Raw genomic sequence first — 24,414 nt, forward strand, 5'->3', positions numbered from 1 at the left:
AAAATAAAAACAAGCTTACAACAAATTAAAATGTAGATATAAATAATCTAGAAACAGTCACTTGGTGCTACAGAACTCGAATATTGCTTAACAGTCAAATAATGATGTCAAAGCTTTTAATCTTGCACTGATCAGGACAAATTTCAAACAATTACAGCAATTTATTCTAAATGAGAAAAGATGCTGCTTGGTTGGCAAAGTGACTCTGATTGGCTGAGGTGTTGGCATGGAGAAAGCAACAGGGAACTATTGGCTCCCTAAGTTTCCAAACTCAAGGTAATTCAAAAAAGGCACAGACTTGAATATATTCCCAATCAGAGTCAGCAGAGTCATTGCCAACCAATAAGCATCCCTTTCTCATGTGGGATAAATTGTTGTGATCATTTAAAATTTGACATTCTTGAGGTGTCTTTGAGTGCAAGACATAAAGTTCAGCACATGTTTCTCTTTTCAGAAATATTCAAATAATCTCGACTAAGATATGGAAGAGCAGGTTGTGTTTCTGGCCTATGGTATGAATTTGTGGACAGCAAGACCGTTGTTAGTGATCACATTTATAGCATATGTCTCGGTCTTGAATTTATCCGACTTAAATTCACTAACCCTTGTCCCTCCATGTCTGCCCCACTGTCATGGAAGTGTCCCCTTAAGAAATGTTTTTGTCTTATCACATGGCTTTAGTGGTGTCATTGTGTGGATGGAGCTGGGCTGTGGCTCTTTGGTTTTACTTTTGCTTTGAGTTTGAAGTGGTTTTGTTCTGCACAGGTAAAAAAAAGTTTTTTTCTCTATCTGCATTTTAAAAGATGTTTCCAGACTGCTTGATAACTTGAAACGAAATAACTGTTTTCTGGAAGAAATTCAAACCTGCTGTTTTGGAAAGGACACCAGAGCATCCAAACCAGGTCTTGAGTGCTGTGTGCTGGGCCACACCTTTGAAAAGGGCTTTCTGGTTTATGGGATCTTGTTATTAAATTGGAACAGCTAAAGGGGGAATTTATTAAGGGTTACACATGGAGTATGTAGCTATATGGGATACTTATGTTGATAGTTGATAAAAATGCTTATTGCGTGCGTTTATAAAAATGTTGACTAAATTCGTAGATTAAAAGTGCTTAAGGCCTCTGTTGAATAACACCTGAAAGGCAGGCCCTTGTGCTCATCGTAACCAAAATCAATAAACAGTTGTAGGTTAGGTGAACTCCATGATATATTTTGGGGCTTTCTAAACCCTGGCCCATCATAAATTGGGGGCTCATGGGGTAAAAGTCTATCTTTCGTGATTGGGGTGGCTTAGTGAACTTAAAGACAGTGAGGGGTGAGCATATTTGTGTTTGCTTTTCAGGTAGTGTATTCTGGTTTAAGTCGGGAGTGTGTTGTGGACAATGGCTCTTTCAGACGTTTTTGGAGGTGGAGAAGGTCACATGCTGTACCTTACAAACGGACACTAAAAAAAGGCTTTTAGATTTGGCAAAAACATTGCAGTTAACATTGCCTGGCAAATTACGAAAAGAAGTAATTTCGGTGGTAGCTGAGCATTTAAAATTGCCTGACACACAGTCAGAACATTGGAAATCGCAAGACTTCAATTACAGATCAAGCGGCTTGAACATGAACAAGAATTAAAGCAGCTTGAATACAAAGAAAGGGAAAAAAGAAAGAATAACCCTAGCAGAACAAAAACGAGAGAAAGGGAGGTACAGATCAGGGAAAAAGAAAAAGAGAGAGACTTTGAACTTCAGAAAATTGCCATGAAACATGACAGTCAGTTAAAATTGGCGAAACATGACAGTCAGTTAAAATTGGCGGATGTTAAGAGAAACGTAAAGTTTGAGGATAGTGATGAGGATAGTGAGAAAGAGCGACATAGTCAAAGGCTTGATGGGGACTTATTTAAATATGTCCAAGCATTGCCAAGGTTTGATGAGAAGGAGGTAGAAGCTTTTTTCATTTCATTTGAGAAGGTAGCTAAACAAATGAAATGGCCACAGGACATGTGGGTATTACTGATTCAAACAAAGCTGGTAGGTAGGGCTAGTGAAGTGTTTGCATCACTATCAAAGGAGGTATCTGGGACGTATGAGGAGGTGAAAAAATCCATCTTAGGTGCATATGAACTAGTGCCTGAAGCCGACAGACAAAGGTTTAGAAATTTAAGGAAAGAACCTCGTCAAACATACATGGAGTTTGAAAGGCTCAAACAGAGTAATTTTGATAGGTGGATAAGGGCTTTGAAAATAGACCAAACATATGAAGCTCTCAGAGAAATTATACTTTTGGAGGAGTTTAAAAATTCAATTCCTGATGTAGTGAGAACTCATGTGGAAGAGCAGAGGGTTAAAACTGCGAGGTTAGCAGCAGAAATGGTACATGATTATGAATTAGTTCATAAATCAAAGCTTGGTTTCCAACATCAGTGTCAGCCTGTGAGTGATAGAATCTGGGGAAAAGAGAAATACTCAAGTGGTAAAGGTAAAGGGGATCCGATGGGAGATAATAAGGAGAGTGTACCTCAGATTAAAAACAAAATCCAGGAGGGTGGAAGAGACATGAAAAGTTTCAGATGTTTTTACTGTAATAAACTAGGCCATGTAAAGTCACAGTGTTGGGGGTTGAAGAAAAGCACTGGGAAGGCTGATGTGGTAAAACAGGATAAGCCAGTGGGATTTGTTAAAGTGGTAAAGGACAGCCCAATTGAAGCGATGGAGATGCAAAAGATTGTAAAGCCTGATTAAGAGGTGATTGATGAGAAGGTGCCAGATCTCTTTAAAGAATTTACTTATGTGGGTAAAGTTTACTCATGTGTACCATGAGGAGTAGGTAAAGAAGTCAGAATTTTAAGAGATACGGGAGCTAGTCAATCTTTGATGGTAAGAGATGGGGAGTTATGTAGTTTGGGAGGAATATTGCCAGAAAAGGTGGTAATATGTGGAATTCAGGGTGAGAAGAGGAGTGTTCCATTATATAAGGTAAGGTTAGAAAGTCCAGTGAAGAGTGGTGAAGTGGTAGTAGAAGTAATAGAGAAACTATCTTGTCCTGGAATACGGTTTATTTTGGGTAATGATATAGCTGGATCACAGGTGGGAGTGATACCTACTGTGATTGATATGCCAGTGGAAATCAAACAACTGAATTGTTGAAGGATGAATATCCTGGGATTTTTCCGGATTGCGTAGTAACAAGGTCGCAAAATCACAGGTTAAGATAAGAGGAGAAATCAAAGAGGGAAGATAAAGTTGAAGTTCAATTATCAGAAACGATTTTTGATTAGATGGTTGGAAAAGAACAAGAACAGGTGGGGGATGAGGTGGATATTTTTATTTCAGGAAAATTGGTGAAGTTACAACAGAAATATATAGAAATAAAACGGATGTATCAGAAAGCATACACGGAAGAGGAATCGGAGTGTATACCATAATGTTATTACCTTATAAATGATGCCTTTATGAGAAAATGGAGACCTTACATCTGCAGGCGGATAAAAAGTGGGCAGGTGTTCCTCAAGTGGTATTGCCGGTAGGGTATAGAAAGGAGATTTTGCGAGTAGCACATGAGGAGGTCATTTGGGAGTAAGGAAAATTCAAGCCAAAATACAGAAATATTTTTATTGGCCTGGACTACATAAAGATATAGTTAAATTTTGTCGATCATGTCACACATGTTAAGTGATAGGGAAGCCTCAAGAGGTGATAAAACCAGTGCCCTTAATACCCATTCCAGCATTTGAGGAACCTTTTTCAAGGGTCTTAATTGATTGCGTAAGACCGCTTCCTAAAACGAAAAGTGGGAATCAATACCTTTTGACTATAATGGATGTGTCTACTAGGTTTCCAGAGGCCATTCCAGTAATCAATATTACAGCTAAAAAGATTGTGGAGGAGTTACTTTAATTTTTTACTAGATATGGACTACCCACAGAAATACAATCGGATCAAGGATCAAATTTCACCTCAACGTTATTCAAGGATGTTATGGATAGCTGAGGAGTAAAACAATTTAAATTAACTGCGTACCATCCAAAATCGCAGGCAGCGTTAGAGTGGTGGCATCAGATGTTAAAGGCAATGTTAAGGGCTTATTGCCAAGATTATCCAGCTTCTAGCCAAGATTATCCAGTGGATTGGGATAAAGTAATTCCATTCGTATTGTTTGCAATTAGGGATGCACCTAATGAGTCAACCAAATTCAGTCCTTTTGAACTAATATTTGGTCATGAGTTAAGAGGACCCCTTAAATTGATTAAGGAGAAATTGGTGAGTGAGCAGTCTGAAATTACATAATTGGATCTTGTGTCAAATTTTAGGGAACAATTAAATAGGGTAGGTGAATTGGCTAGACAACATTTAAAAGTTGCACAGCATATGATGAAAAAGGTAACGGACAGGAAAGCAAAAGTTTGTAGTTTTGCCATTGGAGATAAAGTTTTAGTATTGTTACCAGTGGTAGGTGAACCTTTAAAAGCAAGGTTTTCTGGACCTTATCAGATTGAAAGGAAATTAAGTGAGGTGAATTATGTGGTAAGAACACCAGATAGAAGGAAAACTCATCAAGTGTGTCATGTGAATATGCTTAAACGGTACTTTGAAAGGGAAGAACAAAAAGAGGAGGTTTTAGTGATTCTAACTCAAAGTGAAGAACCAAATCCAGATGACTCTGAATTTTACATTCTTCAAATTAAATTGGATAACGAGGAAATTCTTAAAAATTGGAATAAATTGTTGAGTTACCTTCCAGAGGAAAAATGAACTGACCTGAAAGAGTTATTAATATCATATGGGCAAGATGGGGAGATAAGTTTGGACGTACTTAAATGGCTATACATGATGTAGATGTGGGAAATGCTGTTCCAAATAAGCAACATCCATAAAGACTTAACCCTTTAAAAGTGGCACAAGTTCAAAAATAAATTTAAAGTATGCTTAAAAATGGCAAAAGTTGAAGTGGATTGCAGCCAATGGAGCTCAACCATAGTGATGGTACTGAAACCGGACTGTACCCAATGATTATGTGTGGACTATAGAAAGGTTAATGCAGTTACAAAAACAGACTCTTATCCTATCCCACGCTTGGAGGATTGCATTGAGAAGGTGGGACAATCAGTTTTTATCTCCAAACTGGACTTACTTAAAGGTCAATAGCAGGTACCTTTATCTGAAAGGGCGAAGGAGATTTCAGCTTTTATGACTCCAGATGGTATATACCAATTCAAAGTTATGCCATTTGGCATGAAAAACATCCCAGCCACATTTCAACGGTTAACTAACAAAGTCGTTTCAGGATTACCCAATTGTGCGGTATACATAAACGATCTGGTAACTTTTAGTCAGACATGGAAAACATTTTGTGAAGCATCGGATGGAGTTATTCGATCGACTTCAGGAGGCGGGTTTGGTGGTAAACCTAGCCAAAAGTGAATTTGGAAAAGCCCAAGTCACGTTCCCTGGCCATACAATTGACAGGAACGAATGGTCCCACGGGATGTGAAAACAAAAGTTATTGGGGCGTTTCCAATACCCTTGACACAAAGGGAAATAATGCGATTTCTTGGCATGAGTGGATATTACCGAAAGTTTGTGCCGAATATAAGCAGCGTCGTTCATCAACTGACGGATTTGCTGAAGAAGAATAACAAATTTCAGTGGACGGTGGAGTGTCAACAGGCATTTGATGGCCTGAAGGCTGTGCTAACCACTGCTCTTGTGTTGGCCACCCGAAATTACAAAAAAACATTCAAAGTGGCTGTTGATGCGAGTGATGTGGACGTAGGTGCTGTGCTCTTGCAAGAAGACAACGAAGGAATAGAGCAGCCTATTGGATATTTTTCCAAGAAATTGAATGATCACCAGAGGAAGTATTCAACAATTCACAAGGAGACTTTGAGCTTGGTGCTGGCTTTGCAACATTTTAACATTTATGTTCCCAGCTATTTGTCTGAAACAATTAGATATACTGATCATAATTCATTGACGGTTTTGGAGCGATTCAAGAATAAAAGTACCAGACTGTTTCGATGGCGTTTATTGTTACAGCCATTTTATTTGAGAATTATACATGTGGCAGGATGAGAAAATGTGATAGCCGATGCTTTGTCACGAATGTGATGAAGAGTAGCAGGTCGATGGTGGAAGAAGTAAAATGGACTATTATTATCAATGTTTGTTTTATTTTTGTATAAAAAATGTATATTCATAGTCAATTGTTCTTATTGGAAAAGTGAAAAATGAAACCATCTTTGAAGTTGATGGTTTATTTTTTTTTCTTGGCGGGAGGTGTCATGGGAGTGTCCCTTTAAGAAATGTTTTTGTCTTATCACATGGCTTCAGTGATGTCATTGTGTAGGTGGAGCTGGGCTGTGGCTCTGGGAGTTGGTTTTACTTTGAGTTTGAACTGGTTTTGTTCTGCACAGGTTGAAAGAAGGTTTTTTTCTATCTGCATTTTAAAAGCTGTTTCCAGACTGCTTGATAACTTGAAAAGAAATAACTATTTTCTGGAAGAAAGTCAAACTTGGTGTTCTGGAAAGGGAAAAGGAGCATCCATACCAGGTCTTGAGTGCTGTGTGCTGGGCCACATCTTTGTTAAGGGTTTTCTGGCTTATGGGTTCTTGTTATTAAATTGGAACAGCTAAAGGGGGAATTTATTCAGGGTGATACACAGATTACTGTAGCTATGTGGGATATTTATGTTTGTTGTTGACAAAAATGCTTACTGTGTGTGTTTATAAAAAAGTTAATTAAATTCGTAGAATAAACTTTTTTATTAAAATTGCTTAAGGCCTCTGTTGAATAACATCTGAAAGGCAGGCCCTAGTGCTCATCTTAACCAAAATCAATAAACAGTTGTAGATCAGGTGAACTCCATGATATACTTTGGGGTTTTCTAAACCCTGGCCCATAACACCACGCACGGGAATCCACTTGGGAATCACTTCACCATGATTGTCAATTCCTTGTTAGCTGTTATTGGCCTTGGCAGTAGGTGGGGATTATGGGTGGTCTGATGTGCAAACACGTGTTGCCCCAGAATGGATACAAACGACACAGTTCCAGTATCCTGTAGTGAAGTGACACAGACCCTGGGAGAGTGGGAGATGGAGGTGGGGGGTGGGTAAGGTATTGATGTCAGACCAGGTCACGTTTTAAGTGAAACGGGCGAATTTAGGGGCCTCCCAGACCCCCCTGGCTTGCCGGACCCTCGTCGTTGTCGCCTCTCTTGCAGTCTCCAGTGGATCTTCTGGTTCCTCACTGGGATCGTTCCCCCAGCCCCTGCTTGTCCGGCGCCGCCTCATCACCTTCGTTCTCTTCCTCTTCGGAGGTGGGAACATGTTCCTCATCCCCAACTTCCAGCTCGTCGCCCTGCTGCTGTGCCAGATTGTGGAGGACACAGCAGACCACCACAAAGTGGGCGACCCTCCGGTGGATGTACTGCAGGGCACTACTGGAGCGGTCAAGGCATCGGAATCACATTTTGAACAGTCAGATGCACCGCTCAATGGCAGTCCAGTGGCCATACGGGTCCCGGTGTATCAGGTTGCAGCTTCGGTCTCTGATCTCTGTACAGGTGTATTATCCAGGTCCCCAGCGGGTATCCCTTATTCGCACAAGATACAGCCTCCCATCCTGGGGTGGTCCTCGAAGACCGACTTGCCAGGATGTAGATGTCCTGAACACTCCCCGGGAAGTGTGCACACACGTGCATGATCTTGAAAATGAAATGAAAATCGCTTATTGTCACAAGTAGGCTTCAAATAAAGTTACTGTGAAAAGCCCCTAGTCGCCACATTCCGGCGCCTGTTCGGGGAGGCTGTTACGGGAATTGAACCGTGCTGCTGGCCTGCCTTGGTCTGCTTTCAAAGCCAGCGATTTAGCCCTGTGCTAAACAGCCCCTCATGCGGTGGTCGCACACAAGTTGTATGTTCAGGAAGTGGAACCCCTTTCTGTTAACTTAGGGCACTCCCAGATGGCACGGTGAATGCAAGGTGACATGGGTGCAGTCTATCAGTCCCTGGACCTGGGGCATCCCAGCGATGGTGGAGAATCCTGCTGACCGGACATCTTGCTGGGCTTGGTCCATGCAAAGTTGATATAGTTTTCCACCCGGGCAGTCAGGGCATCCATGACCCATCGGATGCACTTGTGGGCTGTGGCCTGCAAGATGCCACATAGGTCCCCGCTCAAGCCCTGGATGGATCGTGAGGCGTAAAATTTCAAGGCTGCAGTGACCTTGACGGCCACCGGGAGCACGTGTCCTCCTCCTTCACGTGGTGCCAAGTCTGCAAGGACATGGCCCAGGTACCACATCGTCTCCTTGTTGAGGCGGAGCCTCCTGCAGCACACGCTTTCCGTCATCTATTCAAAGGACCAGCGACGCCTGCACATCCTGGGCCATCGCGGGTCCCTCGCTGGGTCCCTTTCTGGCCTGATGGATGCTGGGTCCTCAGGGTGTGGGGCGGGGTCCGGCACATGGGCTGCCGCCTCAAGCATCTGCACCACTAGGCCAAGTTCTGTGGGGTCCAAAATACGGTCCATACCGTTCAATATCTGTAAGGCATTGGGAGAGTGCGTAAGACTGGCAAACAGCAGTGGCTCCCACCCTGCGACCCTCCATTCCCGCATTGATCCCCACCTGAAACACCCACTCACTTCAGGTCACAGCAGGCTCCCCTCACTGGACCCCAGACCTTTACCCCGGACAGCCGCTCATAACGCTACCTGGACAGGGCACTGGTCCCCTCCCCATAACACTCACCCACCTCCGGCCATGGACATGTCCCCGGAGCTGTGTCCCATCCCCTGGGTGTTCAGATGTTGGCTGCTGCTTGTGCCGTGTTGCCTCTTGTAGTGTTCAGTCACAGTGTCCAGGCATCATGGTCTGATTGGGATGCTAGACAAGGACTCCCACATGCTACATGGCTCGTCCAACCACAGGAATCCACTTGTGTTGTGTGAAGTGCTCACTTAACCACGATTGCCAATTCCCTTAGCAATAGCCTTCAGCCAGAAGCCTCAACAGTCGGTGGGTCGGACGGGCAGGGACAAGGGTTGGTCCCGGAATGGAACACATGATCCAGGGGTTGGCATGGTGGTGCCACGCCCCCACCATCCCATGGTGACCCACCACTGCAGAGGGTCACCCACCCAGCCGGGGTGTCCCCCCATTCCCCAGCTGAGGGACTCCAAGCCCAGCACCCCCAGGCTCCTTACCTGTGAGCAAAGATTTAATAATAATAATCTTTATTGTCACAAGTAGGCTTACATTAACACTGCAATGAAGTTACTGTGAAAAGCCCCTAGTCGCCACATTCTGGCGCCTGTTCGGGTACAGAGGGAGAATTTAGAATGTCCAATTCACCTAACAGCACGTCTTTCTAGACTTGTGGGAGGAAACCGGAGCACCCGGAGAAAACCCACACAGACACGGGGAAAACATGCAGACTCCACACAGACAATGACCCCAAGCTGGAATCGAACCTGGGACCTTGAAGCTATGAAGCAACTGTGCTAACAACTGTGCTACTCACCTCCTCGGCTCCCCGCAGAAGTCCTTCCGCCAGGTTCACATTTTTAAAAAGGAGCACTAATCAGCGCCAGCGTGACCACTTGGTGTGGAGGCCGTTGGAAATGGGGTCGCTCCCATTAATTGTACGGAAATAGGGTTTAAATAGTGATAAATTCTCGCCACACTACGGCAAGATTTTGATTTCGTCTACGGCAGTGGGCCGTTTGCATTGCAAATTGTTTGGTGCCTGGCGCGGTTCTTGTACTCGGCCTCTCCCGCTATTCACCGACCTCGTTTTGCTTGAGCGAGAGCGCAACGAGGCCGGAGAATCGCACCCTTTGGTCTTGCTGCAGTTCCATCAGACACTATTTTGATTAGTATCTTCAGATAAGTAGTCAAGATTCGAGATTTCTTTTTTATTGAAACCATCTACCATGGTGGGATGTGAGCCAGGGATCCCAGAGCATTGTTCCAGATTTGTGGTTTAGCAGTTCAGTGACCTATAACTTCTCACTGGAAACAAGTGGAGCCCTCATTACTTCATGCAAATTAGCTTCAGTGATGTTCGTGGGGCCCTGATGCAATTTACAAAAAAACACCTAAGCTTCACGAGGAGCAACTTGATGACCCCTTTCCACCCAATTGTCAAACTGCCCTGAATGTGCAGGTAGTTCATCATTAAGTAATAGAGATAGCTGAAGTTAGCAGAAACATCAGGTGGGGTATAAAACCCCCAGCCAATTCAATCACATTAGTTTGATTCACCCCGTCATTTTATTGAGTATTTTTCAATAATTGAAGTTGTATTATTAGTTCAGCCCTGAATATTTTAATAATAAACCATAAATAACAAAGTGCAATGCAGATCGTTCAGCATCTGAGAAAAGTAGATTAATGTCGGGCTTCTGGCGCAGTTTCCCATTCAAAACTTAGCCCAGCTTGCTCATTCAGAGGCTCCTGGACCTGCCGTACATTTTTACATTTGCTGTTCTTATTTTAGGTGTCGATTCACAGAGGTGTTTCCACTTGTGGGAGAATCCAAAACTAAAGACCATAAAAATAAGATATTAACTAATAAATCAAAGAAAGAATTCAGGAGAAACTGTTTTACTTAGAGAATGGTATGTGGAACTTGTTACCACTGGAGTAGATGAGCCAAAAAGCATACAAGTGGGATAAAGGAGTAGAAGGGTTTGGTGATCGGGTTAGATGAAGGTGGGAGGAAACCCATGTGGAGAATAAATAGTGGCAAAGATTTGTTGGGTCAAATGCCCTATAATGTGCTGTAAAACGCAACTCAATTCTATGCTACCATCAATATTCGTGACTTTTCTTTCCGTTGTTCATAAAATTGAAAAAATATTTTGTGAAAATAATGTGTGACAAATGTATCTTCAGTCTAACTCAAGATAAATATGAAGCTGTAAGTCTGACCTGGGGCTCAATGAATTTCTGTCCAAGGTTCAGTGACACAAAGTCTTGCATTGCATTGGTAACTTTGTCAAGTCGAAGGCAGCGCATAACAAGTAGTTTCTGAAATGAATTTGTTTCACTCTCTAACGGTCCTGGCAATGGTTGTCTGCAAAAAAAAATAATAATTTCGGTTACAAATACAATTGAAAAATTTCATCAAGTTCTCTGAAATTCACCAAGCTAATGAACGTCGTAAGATTTTAGCAAATCGCCTGCAGAATGATTTTCAACTTGATGAACAATCCGATCACACTTGAAGGGATGAAACTGGTGGTTACTTTAATTGCAACTGGTAAAGCAATGAAAATGAAGGGGACCATAAAGCATGGCCTCTCAGCACCTGTTTTTCAGTGTAATGAGTACTTTTGGCTCCAAAATGATGTGGTAGCATGCACACACATTTGTGGCAAGCTGTTCTGAGGGCCAGATTGGTAAGGGTATTGAACGCGGGGGGAGAATTTGACAGATGTATTCAGAGAAGACAAATTGATGTCAATCAGTGTGTAGCGTTTTCAAGCTGCAATTTTGGGGCTCATCACTCCAACTAACGCCATCTCTTAAATGTGCAACTGAACATATATTCAACAGCAGGAATGATCCCTGGCTATTTAAAGGGATCATCAGCTACCTACAGGTTAGTTGCTGATTGAGTTCCACGATTGCTGCGACTGCTGGTGGTTTCCAGTGTTATTATAAATTGCTATGCTAAGGGCAGCATGGTGGCGCTGTGGTGAGCACTCCTGCCTCACAGCGCTGAGGTCCCAGGTTCGATCCCGGCTCTCGGTCATTGTCTGTGTGGAGTTTGCACATTCTCCCCGTGTTTGCATGGGTTTCGCCCCCACAACCAAAAGATGTGCAGGATAGGTGGATTGATCATGTTAAATTGTCCCTTACTTGGAAAAGAAAATTAATTGGGTACTCTGAATTTATAAACAAAAACAAATTCCTCTGCGGTTTGGCACATGGTGAATGACTTTGGCCTGACTTCATGCATTCTGCACAATACTGTGCATTTTTCTTGGACTACAGCATGACAGGAAAAATATGGAGCAGTATTCAGAAATTATGATATACGCTCTTCCGAGTACTGGAGGAACTCTATAGAGCAATCCAGGCAGTGGAAAATATTGTTTCAGTACGCAAATGGTAGGGGTTGTACAGACCAGGACTAGCTGCTGGAAGTGGGAGGGGAATGATGAGGAGAAAGGGCTCTCAACAGAATGCTATATCCGCCCAGGGTCTTTCGGGGCCATTTGTCCAATAAATTTCATCAATGAATAGTGCCCCAGAGAACTGTGCTCGCTAAGTAAACCCTCAATATAATCTGCCACCTGCTGCTGATAGTGCAGCAGTCCAGAACTTACTGCTGAAAGGGTTAAAAATCATACAAGTTTCAAAGAAACCTGAAAGACTAATGCTGGGCTGCTGCTCACTGTAGCTGGTGGATTCCCGCAGACAATGACCAGTTGCGACAGCAACAGATAAGCATTCATGGATTTTTAATAACAACATGGGTCTTACAGAACACTGGACAGTGGGATGAGAGTAGAGATACCACACTCAGGTGCACAAAAACAGAAACATGCTTGCCAATATTGTAATACTACATATGTGCCTTGATTATGATTGGTAATTATACTCAGATGTAAACCTGTTTTTAAATAAAATTTAGAGTACCAGATTATTTATCTTTTTCCAATTAAGGGTCAATTTAGCAAGGCCAATCCCCCTAACTTGCACATCTTTTTGGGTTTTGGGAGTGAAACCCACGTAGCCATGGGGAGAATGTGCAAACTCCACACGACGGTGACCCAGGGCCGCGATTCGAACACGGGTCCTCGGTGCCATAGTCCCAGTGCTAACCACTGCGTCACGTGCTGCCCACTCATTTGTAAACCTAATTATTAGTTGTGAATGGACCTAGATAATTTCTAAACAAATGTATTCTTTGGATTGGTGTGTGTTTTTAAAAAAATATATTTTATTATTTATTATTCTAAATAATATATTTTATTAAGAAGTTTGTGGCCAAACATAACAGTACATAGTCTTTCTTTTGAACAACAACAAAGCAATATAAATAACCGTGGCCAATTTTAAACAAGTAAATAAATAATATATAAACAGAAACAGAAACAAAACTGAGTGGCAACTGCCTTGTCCAAAATAGTTACTCTTCAAAGATACAATCCAACAATCCAATATACATTACCTAAAACAAGTGTCTATACATATACGATGACATCCCTGAGAGTCCGTCCGGTTCCTCCCCCCCCCCACCCCCCCTCCCCCCTGGGTTGCTGCTGTTGTCTTCTTCTTTTCCATTCCCTCTATCTTTCTGTGAGGTAGTCGACGAACGGTTGCCACCGACTGGTGAACCCTTGAGCCGAACCCCTTAATACGAACTTGATCCGTTCTAACTTTATAAACCCTGCCATGTCGTTTATCCAGGTCTCCACACCCGGGGGTTTGGCTTCCTTCCACATTAACAATATCCTGCACCGGGCTACTAGGGACGCAAAGGCCAAAACATCAGCCTCTCTCACCTCCTGCACTCTCGGCTCTTCTGCAACCCCGAATATAGCCAACCCCCAGCTTGGTTCGACCCGGACCCCCACCACCTTCGAAAGCACCTTTGCCACCCCCACCCAGAACCCCTGTAGTGCCGGGCATGACCAGAACATGTGGGTGTGATTCGCTGGGCTTCTCGAGCACCTCCCACACCTATCCTCTACCCCCAAAAATTTACTGAGCCGTGCTCCAGTCATATGCGCCCTGTGTAGAACCTTGAATTGTATCAGGCTTAGCCTGGCACACGAGGACGATGAGTTTACCCTACGTAGGGCGTCAGCCCACAGCCCCTCCTCAATCTCCTCCCCCAGCTCTTCTTCCCATTTCCCTTTCAGCTCATCTACCATGATCTCCCCCTCGTCCCTCATTTCCCTATATATGTCCGACACCTTACCATCCCCCACCCATGTCTCTGAGATCACTCTATCCTGCACTCCCTGCATCGGGAGCTGCGGGAATTCCCTCACCTGTTGCCTCGCAAAAGCCCTCAGTTGCATATACCGAAATGCATTCCCTTGGGGCAACCCATATTTTTCCGTCAGCGCACCCAGACTCGCAAACGTCCCATCTACGAACAGATCTCTCAATTGTACTACCCCAGCTCTTTGCCATGCTCCAAATCCCCCATCCATTCTCCCCGGAACAAACCTATGGTTATTTCTTATCGGGGACCGCTCCGAGGCTCCCGTCCTTCCCCTATGCCGTCTCCACTGCCCCCAAATTTTCAATGTAGCCACCACCACCACCGGGCTTGTGGTGTACTTCTTCGGTGAGAACGGCAACGGCGCCGTCACCATTGCTTGTAGGCTAGTCCCCCTGCAGGACGCCCTCTCCAATCTCGTCCACGCCGCTCCCTCCCCTTCTCCCATCCACTTACACACCATTGAAACATTGGCGGCCCAGTAATAGTCGTTTAGGCTCGGTAGTGCCAAACCCCCCTGTCCCTACTACGCTGCAAAAATCCCCATCTCACTCTCGGGGTCTTCCCGGCCCACACAAAACTCATAATACTCTTCTCGATTCTCTTGAAAAAAGCCTTCGTGACCACCACCGGGAGGCACTGAAACACAAAAAGGAATCTCGGGAGGACCACCATTTTAACCGCCTGCACCCTACCTACCAGTGACAGGGACACCGTGTCCCATCTCTTAAAGTCCTCCTCCATCTGTTCCACCAACCGCGTTAAATTAAGCCTGTGTAATGTACCCCAATTCTTGGCTATCTGGATCCCCAAGTACCGGAAGTCCCTTGTTACCTTCCTCAACGGTAAATCCTCTATTTCCCTGCTCTGCTCCCCTGGATGCACCACGAACAACTCACATTTCCCCATGTTCAATTTATACCCTGAAAAATCCCCAAACTCCCCAAGTATCCGCATTATCTCTGGCATCCCCTCCGCCGGGTCCGCCACATACAACAACAAATCATCCGCATATAAAGATATCCGGTATTCTTCTCCTCCCCTGAGTACTCCCCTCCACTTCCTGGAACCCCTCAATGCTATGGCCAGGGGCTCAATCGCCAATGCAAACAGTAACGGGGACAGAGGCCAACCCTGCCTCGTCCCTCTATGGAGCCGAAAGTAATCAGACCCCCGTCCATTCGTGACCACACTCGCCATCGGAGCCTTATACAGCAACTGTACCCATCTGATATACCCATCTCCAAAGCCAAATCTCCTCAGCACCTCCCACAAATAATCCCACTCCACTCTATCAAATGCTTTCTCGGCATCCATCGCCACCACTATCTCCGCTTCCCCCTCTGATGGGGGCATCATCATTACCCCTAGCAGCCTCCGTATATTTGTGTTCAGCTGTCTCCCCTTCAAAAACCCAGTTTGGTCCTCATGAACCACCCCCGGGACACAATCCTCTATCCTCGTTGCCATTACCTTGGCCAGAATCTTAGCATCCACATTCAGGAGGGAAATGGGCCTATAGGACCCGCATTGCAGCGGGTCTTTTTCCTTCTTTAGGAGGAGCGATATCGTTGCCTCTGACATAGTCGGGGGCAGCTGCCCCCTTTCCCTAGCCTCATTAAAGGTTCTCATCAGTAGCGGGGCCAGCAAGTCCATATATTTCCTGTAGAATTCCACTGGGAATCCGTCTGTTCCCGGGGCCTTCCCCGCCTGCATGCTTCCAATCCCTTTCACTACTTCCTCCGTCTCAATCTGTGCTCCCAGTCCCACCCTCTCCTGCTCCTCCACCTTAGGAAATTCCAGCCGATCCAGAAAGCACATCATTCTCTCCTTCCCTTCCGGGAGCTGAGCTTCATATAATCATTCATAAAATGCCTTGAACACTCCATTCACTCTCTCCGCTCTCCGCTCCATCTCTCCCTCCTCATCTCTCACCCCCCCTATCTCCCTCGCTGCTCCCCTTTTCCTCAGTTGGTGGGCCAGCAACCTGCTCGCCTTCTCCCCATATTCTTACTGTACACCCTGTGCCTTCCTCCATTGTGCCTCTGCCTTACCCGTAGTCAACAAGTCAAATTCGACATGTAGCCTTTGCCTTTCCCTGTACAGTCCCTCCTCCGGTGCCTCCGCATATTGCCTGTCCACCCTCAAAAGTTCTTTCAACAACCGCTCCCTTTCCCTACCCTCCTGCTTTCCTTTATGTGCCCTGATAGATATCAGCTCCCCTCTAACCACAGCCTTCAACGCCTCCCAGACCACTCCCACCTGAACCTCCCCATTGTCATTGAGTTCCAAGTACCTTTCAATACACCCCCTCACCCTTAAACACCCCCCCTCATCTGCCAATAATCCCATGTCCATTCTCCAGGGTGGACGCCGTTCTTTTTCCTCCCCTATCTCCAGGTCCACCCAATGTGGAGCGTGGTCCGAAATAGCTATACCCATATACTCCGTCCCCGTCACCTTCGGGATTAGTGCCCTTCCCAAAACAAAAAAGTCTATCCGTGAATAGACTTTGTGGACATAGGAGAAAAACGAAAACTCCTTACTCCTAGATCTACCAAATCTCCAGGGGTCTACTCCTCCCATCTGCTCCATAAAGTCCTTGAGCACCCTAGCTGCAGCTGGTCTCCTTCCGGTCCTGGACCTCGATCTGTCCAGCCCTGGGTCCAGCACCGTATTAAAATCTCCACCCGTTACCAACTTTCCCGCCTCTAGGTCCGGGATGCGTCCCAACATACGCCTCATAAAATTGGCATCATCCCAGTTCGGGGCATATACGTTCACTAAAACCACCGCCTCCCCTTGCAATCTGCCACTCACCATCACATATCTGCCCCCACTATCCGCCACTATGGTCTTTGCCTCAAACATTACCCGCTTCCCCACTAATATAGCCACCCACCTGTTTTTTGCGTCGAGCCCCGAATGAAACACCTGCCCCACCCATCCTTTGCGAAGTCTGACCTGGTCTATCAGTTTCAGATGCGTCTCCTGCAGCATAACCACATCTGCCTTAAGTTTTTTTAGGTGTGCGAGTACCCGTGCCCTCTTAATCGGCCCGTTCAGCCCTCTCACATTCCACGTGATCAGCCGAGTTGGGGGGCTCTTTGCCCCCCCCCCCCCCCCCACCCCTTGTCGACTAGCCAACTCCTTTTTCAATCCAGCTCCTCTCCCGGTTCCCACGTAGCCGTATCTCCCCCCAACGGCGCCCTCCCGCCCCGACCACCCCACCCCATACCAGCTCCCCCTTCTCCCCAGCAGCAGCAACCCAGTTAACCCCCCCCCCCACCCCCGCTAGATCCCTTTCTAGCGTAATTGCACCCCCCATGTTGCTCCCAGAAGTCAGCAAACTCTGGCCGACCTCGGCTTCCCCCCGTGACCTCGGCCCCCACTGTGCGAGGCCCCCTCCTTCCTGCTTCCCTGTTCCCGCCATGATTACCATAGCGCGGGAACAAAGCCCGCCCCCAATGGCCGGCGCCCCCAGCTCCCCATCCTCCCTCCCCCCCCTCCCCCACGACATGGGGAAGAGAGAAAAGTTACAGGGTCGCAGGATTAACAACTTCGGAAATCATCTCTTCCCCCATTTCCCCCCCCTTCACCCCACGTAATCACCCCACCACTTTGTCCCAAATGTTCTTTTTCTAGCCCGCTTGTTCCAGTTTCTCCTCGACAATAAATGTCCACGCCTCTTCTGCCGTTTCAAAGTAGTTGTGTTTCCCTTGATGTGTGACCCACAGTCTTGCCGGCTGCAGCATTCCAAATTTAACCTTCCTTTTGTGCAGCACCGCCTTGGCCCGATTAAAGCTTGCCCTCCTTCTCGCCACCTCCGCACTCCAATCTTGATATACGTGGATCACCGCGTTCTCCCACCTACTGCTCCGGGTTTTCTTTGCCCATCTGAGGACCATCTCTCTGTCCTTATATCGGAGAAATCTCACCACTATGGCTCGAGGAATTTCTCCAGCCCTCGGTCTTCGCGCCATAATTCGATAAGCTCCCTCCACCTCCAACAGGCCCGTCGGGGCCTCCGATCCCATTAACTAGTGAAGCATCGTGCTCACATATGCCCCGACGTCCGCCCCTTCTGCACCTTCGGGAAGACCAAGAATCCTTAAATTCTTCCTCCTCGCATTATTCTCCAGCACCTCCAGCCTTTCCACACACCTTTTGTGTTGTGCCTCGGCATCTCTGTCTTCACCACCAGGCCCTGTATTTAGTCCTCATTCTCAGCAGCCTTTGCCTTCACGACCCGGAGCTCCTGCTCCTGGGTCTTTTGCTCCTCCTTTAGCCCTTCAATCGCCTGTAATATCGGGGCCAACAGCTCCTTCTTCATCTCCTTTTTAAGTTCTTCCACGCAACGCCGCAGGAACTCTTGTTGGTCAGGGCCCCATATTAAACTGCCTCCTTCCGACGCCATCTTGCTTTGTGCCTGCCTTCCTGGCCGCTGCTCTAGAGGATCCACCGCAATCCGGCCACTTTCCTCTCCTTTTTCCATCCGTGTCCAGGGGGGATTCCCTTCTGGTTTACCGCACAGTGTTTTTAGCCGTTAAAATTGCAGTTGGGGCTCCTATTAAGAGCCCGAAAGTCCGTTCCACCGGGAGGTGCCGAAACGTGCGACTTAGCTGGTCATCGCCGCACCCGGTGGATTGGTATATGTTAATTACTTGAGATAATACACAAAGGCATAACTTATCTGTATTTTCTACGATCAGGGAGCTGGCAAGCCAACTAGTGGAAGCTTAGCTCCCTGTTATAGCTGGAATAAAGTTTTTGAATAAGTGTCTTCTGGTCAGTTGGGGAGTGAGGAACACTGTTGGTGAATTTCCCGCAACACTGCATAGGATATAATAGATAGTCCAGTAATCTTAAAGGCAACACACTGTGCACCAAACTGGCTGCACATAGCGTAGTGAAATTAGAGAGAACACGGGTCACAACTGCAACCTCAGAGCAGGTGAGGATGACCTTTCCAGCAGCTGTGAAGTTAACTGTGAGTATGAGCTTTTTTGTATCGGGCCTCCTTCTACACTGGAGCCAGTGATATTTGCAACATGTCTGTTTGCCATTCACTATTGCATAAGGGAGGTCATTGAAGCTCTGTATTCCAAGACGGCTGAATACATTTCATTGTCTCTTGCCAGAGAGATGCAAGTGGAACAAGTGTGCGGTTTCAGGAGGATCACAGGCTTCCCCATGGTGCAGGGGATCATTGGCTACATGCATGTCACTTTGTGGGCACAGGATTAAAACACTGAGGTGGACTGCAACTAATCAGAATTCCAGTCCTTCAACATCCAGCTGGATATGGCCATAACTAGTTGGTATCGGGCCATATCCAGTGTATCATGAAGGTCAATGCTGGGTAGGCTTTGTTCTGCAGCACTCCACTATGCTGTCTGCATCTGAGTCACCATGCCAAACTAGGAGTAGGCTACTGGGCACCAAAGGACTGTCTTTTGACTACATTGCTTATGATTCCAGTGTTCAGCCCAAGCATACCTGTGTAGCATGCATACCGCAAAAGCTATGATAGAGCAGATTATTGGAGTGTCATTGGAGTGCTGAAACTATAGAACCTGGACTGCTCTATAGCATTCCTCTAGTACTCGGAAGAACGCATATCATCATTTCTGAATGCCACTCCATATATTCCCTATCAGGGCAACCCCAGCTCTATGATGGCCAACTGATGAACAGGAGGAGGAAGTGAATGGGAGGAGGTAACAAGCACAGCCCCTTTCTGGCCAAATTGTCCGTGATCACCTCATTCTACTGCAACATCAGCAAACATAACCCCATTCCTCATTCACCAACAGTCCCACACTTTACCTTCCCCTTTGTTACTGACCATCACAGTGCCTCCTTGACCATCATGCAAAATAATAACAAGCACAATATAAATATTTTCAACAAAATATACAAATTAAATCATGTTATATTGTATAAAAGCAACATATAATTGCTCTTGTGCATTCCTTTGCTGTCTATCTTTTGTGCAGCTTTGCTTGTCCTGGTGCTTCTATGCAATGTTGTCCTCGTGGTTGCAGGATGGCTTTCAGTGGGGAAGATTGCAGATGATCTTACAAAACAACTTCAAGTAGCTTTCGTGCAAGAAGGACTGCATCATCTCAGTCTGGGTTGGCTGGCAACAGGCAAGGCAAGAACACTGCTGGATGGCAGAAGTGGAGGATGCTGTAATTCTGAATGAGGATAGCAGATTTGTGCTCCATGGAATCAATGCCACTCACCTGGGACAGTGCCTCAGCAATCCTCGTAACCTGTTAGGAGGATAGATTGCTGGACTGTTGTGACACACTGCAAGCCTCTTTGACCACTGACATCCACAGCTGCAATGCCAGTCGTGTGAGTGGCAGTAAGCCTTTCGGGCAGCCCTGCCAAAGCATCGAGCAGTTCTTTATGATACTGTTATAACCTGCCTGCTTACCACTGGCTGGGGATTAATGGCAATCCCACAATCCTCAGAGAGTATGAGCTTCCCCAATGAGGGGGGGCGGGGAAATCATTAGCAGGTCCCTGCATAAATAAAGCTGGCCAGTATGGAACCAGCTAGAGAGGAGTGAGCAGCAAGGGAGTTGCTGCTGCTGTTGTGTATATATATATGTTACTGTAAATAAAGTTTTCTTTATGTTCCACAAACTCGTGCTGGATTCTTCGTGGCCCTCACAAAACTGGTGACAAGGGTTAAAGTGGACAGCTGTCTACGCTGCTGAAGCCACCTCCCTGGATTTTTGGATGGACAGGTACCGTCATGTCGGACAATGGGCCCTGTATTGCGAGCCAAGAATGGTCTTCTTTTGCCACTTCATACGGCTTCACACGCATGACGTCCAGCCCTTTGCATCCCCAGTCGAATGGCAAGGCGGAAAAGGGCGTCCATATCGTGAAGCGGCTCCTCTGCAAGGCTGCTGATGCCGGATCTTACTTCTGTTTAGCCCTGTTTGCATCAGTAGCTGGCAGATTGGCCGATGTGAAGGCTACTTGTGCGTCGACCTGACAAACGAACCCCCCCCGATTCGGGCGGTGTGCTCACTGCTCTGGACAGGGCATCCGCGATGATGAGGTCCTTTCCCGGGGTGTAGACAAGTTGGAAGTCGTACCTCCAGAGCTTGAGCAGAATGCGCTGGAGGCGAGGGGTCATCTCGTTGAGGTCCTTTTCTATGATGCCGACCAGGGGGCGATGGTCGGTCTCCACGGTGAACTGCGGAAGACCATACACATAGTCGTGGAATTTATCGATGCCGGTTAACAAACCCAGGCACTCCTTTTCAATCTGCGCATAGCGCTGTTCTGTGGTGGGTCATGGCCCGCGAGGCATAGGCGACCGGGGCCCATGATGCAGTGTCGTCCCGTTGCAGGAGTACCGCCCCAATGCCGGACTGGCTGGCATCAGTCGAGATCTTTGTGGCCCGAGTGGTGTCGAAGAACGCCAATACCGGGGCGGTGGTGAGCTTAATCTTGAGCTCCTCCCATTCCTTCTGGTATGCGGGCAGCCACTGGAATTCCGTAGTCTTCTTTACCAGGTGGTGAAGAGCCATTGTGTGTGAGGCAAGGTTGGGAATAAACTTCCCCAGGAAGTTGACCATCCCGAGAAAGCGTAGTACTGTCTTCTTGTCTGCCGGCTGCGGCATGGCTGCAATAGCTCCCACTTTGTCGGCATCCGGACGCACCCCTGACCGGGATATGCGGTCCCCCAGAAACTTTAGCTCAGTTTGGCCAAAAGAACACTTGGCTCAGTTGAGGCGCAGGCCGTGATCTCGTATCCGAGCAAAGACACGCTGGAGACGACTGATGTGCTCCTGTGGTGTGGTGGACCAGATGATGACGTCGTCAACATAGACGCGCACCCCTTCGATGCCCTCCATCATCTGTTTCATGATTCGATAAAACACCTTGGATGCCGAGATGATGCCAAACGGCATCCTATTGTAGCAGTATCTGCCAAAGGGAGTGTTGAAAGTGCACAGCTTCCTGCTGGACTGATCCAGCTGAATCTGCCAAAAACCCTTTGAGGCATCAAGCTTGGTAAAAATTTTAGCCCGGGCCATTTTGCTCGTGATTTCTTCCCGTTTGGGTATGGGGTAGTGTTCCCTCATGATGTTATTGTTCAGGTCTTTCGGGTCGATGCAGATCCGGAGCTCGCCAGAGGGCATTTTTACGCACACCATGGCGCTGACCCATGGCGTAGGCTCCGTGACCCGGGAAAGCACTCCTTGGTCCTGCAGATCCTGCAGCTGCTGCTTGAGGCGGTCCTTGAGTGGTGCTGGGACTCTACGAGGTGCGTGAATGACCGGGGTGGCGTCCGGTTTGAGCCGTATTCTGTAAGTGTAGGGCAGTGTGCCCATGCCTTCAAAAGCCTCCTGGTTGTGGGCGAGGAGCGAGTGGAGCTGCGCCCCAAAGTCTGCATCTGGGAAATCGGACGTGCCTTCTGGAGACAGAGTGTGTACCCGCTGAACGAGGTGGAGGATCTTGCACGCCTGTGCGCCTATCAGAGAGTCCTTCGAGGATCCAACTATCTCAAAAGACAGTGTGGCTGTGTATGAATTGTGTGCAACCTCGAGCTGGCAGGACCCCATGGCCGGGATAACATTACCGTTGTAATCGACCAACTGACAGTGGGATGGCCGAATCGGTGGTTTGACCTTCAAGGTGTGGAACGCTGACCATGCAGAGATTGGCGGAGGCACCAGTGTCTAAGCGGAATGTGATTGGTGATCGGTTGACCGTTAGGGTGGCACACCATTCATCGACCAGATTAACGCTGTGCACTGGCATCGGCTGGTGGGTCCTACTTGGGGACATCCGATTTCTGTCTATTATCGCAACGCTGAAGGGTTCCCAGTCGTCGGTATCACCGGTCTGTACGTCGTCAGGGTATGACTCGGTGTATGGAGGCTGAATGGCCCGCACGTCCCTGCGAGGCTGGCGGAATTGCAGAGCGTTGGCAGGTTGAGCTGCTCGACAGCAGGCAGCGTAGTGGCCCATCTTGCCACAGCGGGGGCATTGTCGCGCTTTGGCTGGACATTGCCGCTTTAAGTGTGCGGATCCACAGTTGCCGCACGTCGTGACGTCATGGCGTTTGTTGCGCCACCGCGCATGCGTGGTGCGGTCCTGCATAGAGCGCGCCTGCGCATCACGTCCCTCTGCGTCAACGTCCTCTCTTTTGGCGCGTACAAGTGCGGGAGGCCTCGGAAAGCGCGCGAAATGGCCGCCTTCGTCCGGGCCGCGGGCCGGGAGGAACTCGATCGACTGGACCCGCTCGGCCTCGTAGGACCCCTGCCGTGCCGATTCGGCCGCCTGGAATTGGGAGTACCGGCTGGTCGCGTTTTTGTGTGTCAAAAAAGATTGAAAAGGCTCATCCTTACCCTGCAGGCGCTGCTGGAAGAGATACCTCTCGAAGCTCTCATTCACTTCGATGCTGACGTGTTGCTCAAATTTTAGAAGGACCGTCTTGTACTTCGTCTTGTCCTCGCCTTCCGCGAATGCCAGGGAGTTGTAGATGTGGATGCCGTGTTGCCCTGCCGTGGAGAGGAGGAGGGCGATCTTTCTGATGTCCGATGCATTCTCCCTGTCTGTGGCTTCTAAGAAGAGTTGGAAGCGCTGTTTAAACAGCTTCCAGTTGACGCCGAGATTTCCAGCGATTTGGAGTGGCTGCGGCGGGCTGATGGTGTCCATGGCGCAGGATGGCGGATCTCTGAAGAGGTGCAGGTAGGTCTCACAGTCGCTGGCGAGTTTCCAGTCCTGGTATCATGTGTTGGGTGTTCCGATACACAAATGAACCAACACGGTTGTAGATGGTACAACTCTGTTATATTATTCTGTACAGTAACAACTGTTAACTTCTGGCTGTGGTTCGTACTTCACCAGTTAACCTGTGGACCCAGCCCTTGCACTATCTTAGAGAGGCACTCAGCACATGGTGTATGTCTGAGTGGCACGCTGTGAGCTCTGTGCTCTGAGCTATTTCCTGGTAGAATGAGCAGGAACTGTGGTGTTCCCTGTTTTATAGTGCGTGTGCTTTCACTGGTGATTGGCTGTGATGTTGTGTGTGTGTTGATTGGTCCATCTACCTGTCCTTCAGCGTGTGTGTGTGATTGCACCATGATATGTTAATATGGATATCATGACAAGGAGGTTCACAAGAATGATCCCTGGAATGAAGAGCTTGTATGAGGAATGGTTCCAGACACTGGTCTGTACTCGTTGGAGTTTCGAAGGATGAGGGGGATCTTATTGAAACTTACAGGATACTGCGAGGCCTGGATAGAGTGGACATGGAGAGGATGTTCCTACTTGGTAGGAAAAACTAGAACCAGAGTACAGATCGAAGAGATGATCCTTTAAAACAGAGATGAGGAGGAATTTCTTCAGCCAGAGGTTGGTGAATCTGTGGAACTCTTTGCCGCAGAAGGCTGTGGAGGCCAAATCACTGAGTGCCT

General features: G+C 47.2%; 1 protein-coding gene across 1 annotated transcript in view; it reads right to left on the minus strand.

Moving 5' to 3' along the window:
* dnah1 (dynein, axonemal, heavy chain 1) overlaps positions 1-24,414 on the minus strand; it is a 1,119,271-nt gene that overhangs the window by 174,792 nt on the left and 920,065 nt on the right. Inside the window, exon 67 of the mRNA XM_072472076.1 lies at positions 10,927-11,071. Coding sequence (XP_072328177.1) covers positions 10,927-11,071 — 145 coding nt within the window. The remainder of the gene's footprint in view (positions 1-10,926; positions 11,072-24,414) is intronic.

The sequence above is a fragment of the Scyliorhinus torazame genome, chromosome 13 (assembly GCF_047496885.1).
Source record: "Scyliorhinus torazame isolate Kashiwa2021f chromosome 13, sScyTor2.1, whole genome shotgun sequence".
Lineage (NCBI taxonomy): Eukaryota > Metazoa > Chordata > Chondrichthyes > Carcharhiniformes > Scyliorhinidae > Scyliorhinus > Scyliorhinus torazame.